The sequence below is a fragment of the Arachis duranensis genome, chromosome 6 (assembly GCF_000817695.3).
Source record: "Arachis duranensis cultivar V14167 chromosome 6, aradu.V14167.gnm2.J7QH, whole genome shotgun sequence".
Classification (NCBI taxonomy): Eukaryota; Viridiplantae; Streptophyta; class Magnoliopsida; order Fabales; family Fabaceae; genus Arachis; species Arachis duranensis.
This window is the reverse complement of record NC_029777.3, coordinates 94,026,296-94,037,883: the sequence shown is the minus strand read 5'-3', so window position 1 is coordinate 94,037,883 and position 11,588 is coordinate 94,026,296. Positions and strand designations below refer to the sequence as shown.

The following is an 11,588-nucleotide window of genomic DNA, read 5'->3' as shown; positions in this document are numbered from 1 at the left end:
ATTTGATGTCTTAATGCCTCTGCTATTGGAATTTTTCTGTTTTGAGAATATGTAAGAGGATTTAGGAGAATTGAGGGAATATTTGGTGTCAAAGATTTTTGCTTTGGAATTAATGTTATTGACATTAGAGAAAAAGCATAAATCATGTCTATGAACATGGAGCTTCTTCGGTTGTGACTATAATGTTGAGATGTTTGGCTAAGTGAGCTTTTTGTTCTGCTTTATTTTTTTTACTACTTCCTTTCTAATCAAATTCCCTTTCAAACTCTGAATCTTCTTGATTCGGTTTTCCTTTATACAACATGTCTTTCGCCAATTTAATTTGATACCTTAAAATTTAAAAATTATCATTTCAGCAAAAATAATGTATGTTGTGTAAAATATTTTACAATTCTTTTACATTAAAATTGATCTCTCTCACAAAATTACTGTCAATAACAACTATTCACTGTTGACAGAATATTTTTTGGGATCTAGATTAAGCCAATTCAATCCATACATATTTGTACTTAACTTCATGATTTAGAAGAGTTAGGATTGTTGAACCATACTCATGATTTAGAAGAGTTACACATTTTATTTGTTAGCTACAACTTCCCATAAAACACCAATTAACTTGTGAAGATGTGTATATGCCATGTGATTCTTGTTAAGTACTTCCAACATAAAGGACCGAATCTTTAATCATTAGTTCACAAAAATAATATTTATTTCCAGTTTAACTCTTGCTTCATCATATGGAAAGAAAGATTCTGATTCTGTGCTAGGAATTGTAAGATTTTACCTTGTTAGAGACCTTAATGTTCACAGATTAGGATCTTGAGACGAGTAGATTCTTTCTTTTTTCTTTTTATTTACTTGGCATTAAATTAATTAAATAATAGTAAAGTTTAATTAATCTTGGTTGACTTAGGTCATTTTGATGTAGAGCAGTTTAAGGAGCACAGGTTCATCATCCATTTGGTAGTTACTTTGATCTATTGATTTTTGAAGTTTTGGATTTGAATTATAGAAGAAAAATCAAAGACTTGGTTATAACCATCTTATTTCTTTCATAAAACATCAACTAAATTGGATTAGTTTAATTAAATTTTAAATAATAAGAACTAAACTTTCAGCATCTCAATTTAGATAAACATAATAAATAACTAATAGTTTAGACTTTAGATGCCAGTATCTTATATGAAATTAAGACTGCAATAGTTTAATTAAGACTTTATTTTGCTATCTTTGTTGTTCATGTTTTCCATGAAATTGGACAAGACAGAGTTGAATTCGGTCAATTGAGCATTGGAGATGGTTCTAGATTACTGCCTGAACCTTCTATGGAAAGTGTCTTCTGAGCTTTCTCTAACACATCTTGCAAATACTTTCCTTGAGCCTCTATTCTCATCTGCAATTTTTTCTGTACCTATTGGTTATGATGCATGTTTTATTTTTTATTTTTCAATTTTTTCAGTTAAATTATGCCAAATTATAATATTTTTTTTCCAAGGATTGATAAAAATACCAAAATTTTATGCATAAAAATACCAACTGTACTATTATCTGAATTGTATAAATGATAAATACATCTAGTTGTTCTTCCAGTCTCTTTTGGATTTCAATTTGATGTTTCAATATCTCTGCTCTTGGGATTTATCTATTTTGTTCAAGAATAAATGTAGAGAAAGCTCTTGGAAACTGAAATTGTGCTCTTTTAATGCAGATTGATTTGAAGGTGAGATTGCACAGAAGCTCTTCAACGAAGAAGGTTCTGGTGCAGGAAGCAACGTTGTAACCCAAGTGTGTGTCTGTTTTCGCTGTTGGTAAGAATTGCAAAATTACTTGCAACAAATAACCTTCTAGAGGACAATCTAATCAAGGTTATTTTTCTTTCAATATTGTTAATTGTTATGAGTATGACAATTTTGATTTATTAATATTGTTCTATTCATCTTTTGCCTATGTGAGTAGTTTAATTGAGCAGTCTCCTAGTTAGGAAAAGGAAAATAATAAGAAGGAATTGAGACTGATGTATACGATAATATTTTGAATGTGTTATAAGCAACACTCAACATTGGAAACTTCTCAACACTATAACTTTTTCCTATTATCAGTACTATCAAAGTGTTATAAGCTATATTCTGGTTGTTTTGGATATTGTTGGATAATTGGTAATACAGTATATTGGGTGACAGTCTAATTTTGATAAACTCTGATTGATGAATGATATCTTGAAATCAAGAGGGATTTCTTAGTCCTAACAAACATATAGACACATGGGTCTTTATCCCTCCTTTTATTTGTCTGATTGGTAACTGTTATGTTTGACAAAATGCTACAGAATATAGAAGTTGCTTTTGTATTATTATTTATGGGAAATTTGAAAATAGTACTTAACTAGTTTAAGCAGCTACCTAGCTTGGTTGGTTTAAATATTAGTTGTTGGGAGAGAAATTGGTATACAAAAGAACTCAATTATATGCTTTATTATTATTACTATAATTATTAATGTCATAGCATCTTCCTTCCATTTCTCAAATCCAAATAAGGGTACCCCAATAATTCGGCTGTACTATGTACATTTGTCATAGCTTATGGTTTCATGCATTCATAACCATGCCTTTTTTAGTTTTATTTCTTATAATTCAGATTCTTAAGTCCAAATTTTCTAGTTTATCTCCTTTTCAGGAAATATTATCCATATCAATTGAGGTAGAAAGAAAAAGATGAAGGCGATGGAGAGTGCTCTGGTTTATCTGTTTCAACGGCAGGGTGAGGAGCTGCCACCAGACATCGCTGCAGGGATGAGTTTTGTGGAAGGATAGGGTAAAAAATAGAATATTAGAATTGGAGATATTTTGCATTGAAGCAAACATTTTATTGAATTAGATTGAGCAACTCTTTGAAAGAGATTTCTTTTTGTTAGTATTTTGATGGATATATATATTTCCTGCTTTGCTTATATTTCAATTTTGTTTCTGCTACAAGTTTAGATTCTAAGGTTGAAAATATTCAATTTTAAATTTAAAAAAAATAATTGAATAATATTTTAAACCAATTATGCATGTTTTTTTGAAAGACCCAAATTATTTTTAATTTCTCGTAAATTAGCGGCGGTTTTAAACCGCCTTTGATTTGGTTCGATGGTTATAAAAATTAGTATATTTGGCGGCGGTTTGTAACCGTCAGTATCTCTTACAGAAACTATACTAGCATTTAGTGGCGGTTTGAAACCGCCACTAAATGTGCGGCCACTTGGATAAGAGAAGAAAGTAGAAGAAGATGGAAAAGACTTTGACGAAGAAAATACAAAGAAAGGTGTAACCATGGAGGCGGCGGAGTGAAACCATAGCAGAGCGTGAAGGAACTCATGGGGCGCTAGATGAGGAGTACGTACTCCCACTTATTGTGGGTCTATAGTTAAACTCGATATAACCCAAAAGTTTACCACTGTTGGATCATGTTGCTTGATTGTTTTAATATACAGTAACCTACTTTATGTTAGAAATCTTGGTGACGGAAAATGCGTTATTGGATGTAAGTATGGTAGTACATTTGTTACGGACTAAGTTAACGCAAGTTGATAATCTTAAAAATGAACATGCAAGATTTCATTTTCAACGCTAAAATCATGAGATAGGTGCAATTACGGTGAATTGAATCGGAGGCTATTCGGTCAAATGCAAATTTAATGTAATAGTATCATACATAGAAAATAATAACATAGACATGTAGCATTATTTTATTTTTTAGTTGTAATTTTATTTTCTTGTATCTTATTCATATCATTTCATATCACTAAATCTTGTTTTCGGAAAGGGAGAAAAAAAATTAGGGTTAGTGGGAGTACGTACTCCGTACTCTGTACAATTTTGAAAATCGAAGATGAGCGGTGGAGTGAGCAGGGAAGAGACTTTGAGGGTGAAACACGGTGAGGCAGCCGATAATGTCGGCGAAAGAGATAAGGGGGAGAGCGGGGGAGGGATTGCATCAGGAGAAAAGGAGGATCATATTTCGGGAGGGGTTTCTAAACCTTTGAAGGTTTCTTTCAGGGACAAAGTTGTGGGTTCCAAGATTGCTAAAGCTTTTTCACTTGTTGAAACTTTATCAGGAGATAACATTGCGATAGTTTCTGGGAAGCAAGGAGATCTCTTACCACCGAGTGTCACATTTACCCAAGAAGCTAAGAATTGCTTGGCAGAACCTTATAAGGATGCTATAGTAATTAAGGTGCTAGGTAAACATTATAGCTACACTGCATTGTCTCATAAACTCCGAACGGTATGAAGGATTAAGGGAGGTTTTGATTTATTGGACGTGGGATTTGACTACTTTCTTGTGAAGTTTGATGTGGCTGAGGAGCGAGAAAAGGTTCTCTTAGGAGGTCCATGGATGATTGAGGGAAATTGTGTGGCTGTGAAGCCTTGGGACCAAGAGTTTAGATCAAGTGAAAACTGTTTTGGAGCAACTTTAGTGTGGATTAGAATTTCTGGATTACCAATTTGGTGCTACCAAGAAGATGCAATGCTCCGTGTTGCGGCTGCAGTTGGCATTCCCGTTAAGGTTGATTTGGCAACAAAATTAGCTGAAAGAGGACGATATGCTCGAGCCTGTGTTCAGATAGATTTAGGATTGCCAGTGACTAAGAAGATTCTTGTTGAAGGTGTTGAATATGAGGTTGAATATGAAAGTCTTCACCTTATTTGTGGCTCCTGTCTCAAGTTTGGTCATGATATGAAGGTGTGCAAGACTGACAGCAATGCAGGAGGAGGAACTAATGCCAAGGTGATCAGCGATGTAGCAAAACAGCCAGAAAGCTCAAATTCAAAAAATCCAATGCATGTGGAAAAGGCAAGTTTTCATTTTGGCAAGAATCTTGGAGATGAGACTGTAAATGTTACTGTCCCGAATTTGGTGGAGAGTTAAGTATGATTTTGTTTTCGAAATTTATTATAATTTTTATTCTTCAAAAATTATATATATTAAATAGATTGATTTTATGTTATTTCAAAAAATAATTAACTCATCATCTTATAGTGATATTTTTACAAACTTAATTATTTCATTGGATTAACCGATTAGGCTGTCTATAAAGAAAGAAAATAGAAAATAATTGGCCTCTCGCTAGAATTGCTCTCCTTATTGTCCAAAGCTCGCTGGTCAAGCAATGCGGATTAAAGGAACTTTTTTTTTTATGATCTCAAAACTTTAGTGTAATCCAATATTTTTGGCGAATTAAGAGGCCAATCCAGCATACTACAACCCATTTGGTATCTCTACTTGTAACCCATTTGCTATCTCTACTTGTAAATGGCACTGTGCGAAAGCGTCCTCACCCAAACTCTTTGCAGAATTTACCAGTAGATAAGGATGGAGCATCGACGGCAGGTATGGTGCAAGTTTCGACGGAGAAAATTGGGCTGCCACTTGAGAGTCCATTAAAGGCAGGATTGTCGAAGACAGGGACAACATGTTGAGTCTCGGGTTTGTTATTGGAGCTCCCTTTTTGCTGTTTTTTATGGATAGTTTCAATATCATAGCCTGGAATGTGAGGGGTGCGTCTAACAAGATGGCCCGTGTGCATTGCAACAATTTGGTGAGAATATATAAACCATCTTTCTTCTTTCTCTTTGAGACTCATACTGTGTTTAATAATTTGAAGAATTTTTGGGATAAGTTGGGTTTTCATTGTGTTGGTATTGAGGAAGCAGTAGGACACAGGAGTGGCATTTGGTTTCTCTCTTCTATTGCTAATACTTCTTGTGTGGTTATTGATCAAATTGACCAATGTATCACAGTGAAAGTGAGTGTGGGTAACTTAGTTTGGCTTTGTAGTGCAGTATATGGGAGTCCTCAATTCGAAAAAAGATGTATGCTTTGGGATCATTTGCGTTCTATTAATTCAGGCCATAATAGACCATGGATGGCCATTGGTGATTTTAATGAGATTGTGGCACCAGATGAGAGTACAGGTGCTTATTTTTCTTCTCACAGAGCTAGTCTATTAGCTACTACTCTAGATGACTGTGAGCTCTTTGATCTTAAAGTGACTGGTAGGAGATATACTTGGTATAAAGCAGTTCAGGCTGGCAGGGACTTGGCTAAAAGGTTGGATAGAGCTCTAGTTAATGAGGCGTGGATGACAATGTTTCCTGAGGGTTGTTCTAAAATTCTTAGCAGGCTTCATTCTGATCATTGTCCTATTTTATTTCGTTGTCATGGTAGCCCGAGAGTGAAAGGTTCTCGTCCTTTTAGGTTCCAAGCTGCGTGGGCAACACATCCTTCTTATAAACATGTTATTAGTAAGGCTTGAAATCAAGAGTTTGGAGGCGTTACTGAAAGGCTTAAGATGGTTCAACAGGCTTCTTTGGACTTCAACTCAAAGATTTTTGGAAATATTTTTGTGCGAAAAAATAAGGTGGAATATCAGATTGATCAGATTCAACGGCGTTTGGAGGTTACCGATGTGTTATCTCTGAGAATTAAAGAAGCTGAACTGAGGGAAGATTACAATAGGCTTTTATTGCAAGAGGAACTTTTTTGGTACCAGAAATCTAGAGAGCAATGGGTCAAGTATGGGGATAGAAACACTAAATTCTTTCATCTTCAGACTTTGGTGCGTAGAAACCATAATAGAGTACATGGATTATATGTTAGAGATGGGTCTTGGTCTACTGATCCAGATATTCTCCAGGAAGAAGCCCTCTCTTTTTACAAGAATCTCTTTGGTACAACGGAAGAGGTTGAGGTTGATTGTTTAGGGGATGTTCCGATGCCCACTCTAAGCACTGAGGCTTGTGCTAGGTTAATTGACCCTGTCTCTTTTGCGGAAGTCAAGTCAGCAGTATTCAGTATGAGCCCTTTTAAGGCTCCTGGTCCAGATGGCTTTCAAGCTTATTTTTTTAAAGAATATTGGGAGATAGTAGGCACTGAGATTTGGAATATTGTCCGGAGCGCTTTTTTGGGAGAGTTCTTAAATCCTAGCATCATGGAAACTCTGATTGTGCTTATTCCTAAAATTGATAATCCTACCTTTATGAAGGATTTCAGGCCTATTAGCTTGTGTAATGTGGTTTATAAAATTATCACCAAAGTATTGACTAACCGACTTCGGCCTTTTCTTCCAGATATTGTTAGTCCTTTACAAGGAGGTTTTATTCCGGGTCGTGGTGCTCCTGATAATATTATTGTGGCCCAAGAAATTTTGAATTTCATGAAGCACACAAAATCCAAGAAAGGTACTCTTGCTTTTAAAATTGATCTTGAAAAAGCTTATGATAGGGTGGATTGGAGGTTTTTGGAGAGTACTCTCATTGCTTTTGGTTTTCCTATCATCACTGTTAATTTGATTATGACTTGTGTCCGTGCATCCTCTCTTTCTATTATGTGGAATGGGAATAGATTGGATAGTTTTGCTCCTAGAAGGGGGCTTAGACAGGGCGATCCAATGTCTCCTTACTTATTTGTGCTTTGTATGGAAAGACTTGCCTGCTATATATCTCATAAGGTGGTCGAGGGTGTGTGGAAACCAGTTTCTGTCACTAGGGGTGGCCCAAAATTTTCTCATTTGATGTTTGCAGATGATCTCTTACTCTTCTGCCAGGCTACAAAAAGTCAGGTCCAAATGGTCATGCATTCTCTTAATATTTTTTGCAAGGCATCTGGCATGAAAGTGAATCTTGAAAAGTCTAAAGCTTTTTGTTCTAAAAATGTGACTGCTCGTAGAAGAGATATTTTTACTAGTGTTTCTTCAATACGTTTTGCTTTGGACTTAGGAAGATATCTTGGAGTTAACCTTAATCATTCCCGTACCAGTAGGGCTTCTTTTCATTCGGTGATTGAAAAGGTGAGGGGAAGATTAGCTAATTGGAAAGGAAGGCTTCTAAATAAAGCAGGGAGACTTTGCCTGATCAATTCTGTTGCAGCATCCATTCCTGTCTATCATATGCAGGTATCCTTTTTTCCAAATTGGGTTTGCGATAAATTATCTTCTATGATGAGACAGTTCCTTTGGAAGGGTCAAGTTGATGGTAGAGGTCTTTCTCTTGTTAATTGGAGGACCGTGATCACTCCAAAAAAATTTGGTGGCCTGGGTGTTAGAGACCCTGCGTGTGTTAATATATCTTTACTTGGTAAATTGGTGTGGCAACTTTTTCATTGTCAGGACAAGCCTTGGGTTGCTCTATTGAGGGCGAAGTATCTGAGGAATGAGGGAGTTTTAGATGGCCTTGTCTCTTGAAACGCTTCTCGTGTTTGGAAGAGTATCTCAAAGGCTTTTGGTGCTCTTAAGGATGCCTTCTCTTGGTGCGTTGGGTCACTTGATCAATCTTTTTGGTTTGACAATTGGAGTATTGAGGGCCCAATTGCTCAAGATGTCCCTTTTGTACATATATCTGACTCTGATTTAACTATTAGAGACGTTTGGAAAGATGGTCAATGGAATCTCCATGATATTTTCTCTATCATTCCAGAAGATGTCAAACAGCGTTTGAATGCTTATAATCCGGATTTGAATGCTGGAGAGAGTTCGGGTTGGTCGTGGGGTGTGGCATCTTCTAGACTCTACTCAGCTAGGAGTGGGTACAGTTGGCTAGCCAAAAGAAAGTTTGACTGGAATGAGCATGATAATTGGTTGTGGGTATGGCGTCTGCATATTCCTGAGAAGTATAAGTTCTTGATTTGGCTCAGTCTCCATAATGCTATTCCTACAGCAGAGTTTCGTTTGGGTCGTGGTTTAGCTTTATCTAGCACCTGTCATCGGTGTCAGAATGGTTCTGAATCCATTCTTCATTGTCTTCGGGAGTGCCCTAGTGCCAAGGAGGTCTGGACCCTTTTAGGCTTGTATTCAGATAACTCGAATTTACATGATTGGCTCTACAGAGGTGCAAGGAGTGGAGATGCTTTTCTTTTCTTTTCGACTATCTGGTGGATTTGGAGAAGCAGGAATCATGACTTATTTAATATAGATGATTCATGGAGTGCTAGTAAAGTGGTGAGTTTGATTCGTAGTTCAGTAAGGGAGTTTCACACTATTTTTGCTATGCATCAATCTCTGTCTCCTCTTTCACTTTGTTTGCATTGGGTTCCACCTCCAGTTCATTCTGTTAAATTGAATTGTGATGTTAGTTGGTTTGCTCCTTCTGGCTATGCTGGTTTTGGTTGTATTATTCGCAATCCTGATGGATGTTGGTTGAAAGGTTGCACTGGAAAAGTCGAAGTGTGCAGTGTTCTTTTTGCTGAATTGTATGCAATTTGGAGAGGTTTACTTCTTGCTTGGGAGAGTGGATTTCGTGAGGTTATTTGTGAAACAGACTGTTTAGAAGCTCTTTTCTTGGTAAATCAAAGAATGCTTAGTAAGGATATTCCGGAATGGGATTTGGCAAAGCATATTCAGGAGGTTATGAATTGGAATTGGAGAGTCTCTATTCTTTTAATTCAGAGGACTGCAAATAGTGTTGCAGATTGTATGGCTAAAGCAGCTGCTTCTGTCGCGGACATTCACTCGAATTGGAGCCAACCATGGAGTGAGCTTCAACATCTAATAGATTTAGATATGACCCTAGCCAATTAATTTGGTTTTGTCTCTTTTTTCTTTCTTTTCTATTTAGTCACAAAAAAAAATATCACTAAATCTTAAATTTTTAGGTGATGCATATCTCAAGTATGATGATTGTGCAGTTGACGCTCTTGATTTAGTGCCTTTTCATATTCCAGGACCAATGAGTATGCCTTAATTAGGAAAATATCAAAAAAGATTAGAAAAAAATCAATGTAATTTATTAGGATATTATTCCATAACGAGCGTAGTCTATTAGAAAGAAATAAATAATTATTTAAAAAGTATTATTTTTATTATTCATATTTTTTCATCTGAGATTACAAGGTTCTTACCAATATATAGACCAAGAGTACGTTAAGAGTACGCTCGTTATTGAATAATATACTAATAAATTACATTGATTTTTTCTAATCCTGTTTGATATTTTCCTAATTTTTTTCATAATTATGATATTCTAATACGAGCATTCAGCCAATCAAAATTCAAAGTTAGTAGTTGTAAATAAGTTAATGCCTTAAGAGGGTGGAGAGGGATTTTCACTCTTCATATATATCTCTTGTTGCTTCTTATTTCTACTGTCTAAACTTTGCTTATGGAATTGCTATTTCTTTTCCAGTTTAAATCAGACTATTTTAATGTTTGCCTCTGAGTTAATTAAGAGAAAGAACTTCACTTTTATCGCAACATATATAGTTGATTCATGAATTGCTTGATTTTAATTATAACTAGCAGCGAAATATGAATTTTGGTATCTAACATAACTGTTTATAATAATCACAATCATTTTTAATGTAACTGAGATTGTAGTTTAATTTTTGTAATTTTAGAAATTAATACTGAAATTAGGAAAGAAATGAATAATTATTTAGAAAAGTACTATTTTTATTATTCATATTTTTTCATCTGGGATTACAAGGTTCTTACTAATATATAGACCAAGAGTACACTAAGAGTACACTCGTTATTCCTAATAAATTACATTGATTTTTTTTTTCTAATCCTCTTTGATATTTTCTGATTTTGTTCCCTGAGTATGATATTCTAATACGAGGATTTAGTGAAGCCAATCAAAATTCAAGGTTTGCAGTTGTAGATGAGTTAATACCTTAAGAGGGTCGAGAGGGTTTTTCATTTTTCATATATTTTTCTTGTTGCTTCTTATTTTTACTGTTTAAACTTTGCTTATGAAATTGCTATTTCTTTCCCAGTTTAAATCAAACTATTTTAGAAACGAAATAATTAATACTAGATTTAATTAGGACTTCAATATTTTTTTCCAATTAAATATACGTCATTCTAATTTTGTGGCGATTCATTAATTTTTTTTTATTTATAGAATTTGGAGTGAATGTGATGAGGTTGGTAAATTTTTTTCCTAAATACTTTTGAATTAAGACAAAAACAGTTTAGAATATACATTGCTATTATAATAACAAAAAATAGATATTAATCAATGATATTTTTTTTGAAAATATGTTTATTTTACATACTAATAAAAAGTAATTTACTTGTTAGTCTTATATAATTTTACTTCTTTAACATATAAAATTATCACCATAACTGTCGAAAATATTACGTACACACGGTGGGAAATAATTTTATTTTGTTTGTATTTTCTATATGTACTTTTAAAAATTTATTAATTATGGTATTAAACAATTAAAAAGTAGATATAGTCATAAAAGAATGTAAAATCAAATTTAAATGGTAAATTAAATGAAATTATTTAAGTAGTACGGAAAAAACTAAGAAAATTAAATGAAACTATCACATAGTCCTTTCACTATCACAAACAAACATTGGGCTAAAAAAGAAAATTAAAAAAACCAAGAGAAAATTTAAACTTTGAAAGAGCCTTTAAGAAAGTATATATATTTTCATCATATGAAATACTAAAATCATATAGTTTGATTATGAACATAAAAAAGTAGAGGCAGTAAACAAAAATTCAATTACAAATTTACAATATAACAAACAACTTTAAAAAATTTTACTCTCATTAGAAAAACTTCCATTTCATAGGGTCGGTTTTGAACAACTGAAG

At 34.2% G+C, this 11,588-nt stretch overlaps 1 protein-coding gene across 1 annotated transcript; it reads left to right on the top strand.

Annotated features, from left to right (window-relative positions):
* Nucleotides 1-6,334: 6,334 nt before the first annotated feature.
* On the top strand, nt 6,335-9,556 carry LOC107494666 (uncharacterized). Its single transcript, XM_016115706.1, has 3 exons — nt 6,335-7,049; nt 7,257-7,936; nt 8,246-9,556. Exons 1-3 carry the CDS (start codon nt 6,335-6,337, stop codon nt 9,554-9,556), a joined length of 2,706 nt encoding a protein of 901 aa, XP_015971192.1.
* Nucleotides 9,557-11,588: the final 2,032 nt, after the last annotated feature.

What these genes read in the sequence shown, in the direction of transcription:
- LOC107494666 (XM_016115706.1), top strand. Translation starts at nt 6,335, where the DNA reads ATGGTTCAACAGGCTTCTTTGGACTTCAACTCAAAGATTTTTGGAAAT. An exon ending in TTTCAGGCCTATTAGCTTGT is followed by an intron (nt 7,050 to 7,256) that starts GTAATGTGGTTT and finishes ATCTTGAAAAAG; the next exon opens with CTTATGATAGGGTGGATTGG. An exon ending in TTCCTGTCTATCATATGCAG is followed by an intron (nt 7,937 to 8,245) that starts GTATCCTTTTTT and finishes CGTGTTTGGAAG; the next exon opens with AGTATCTCAAAGGCTTTTGG.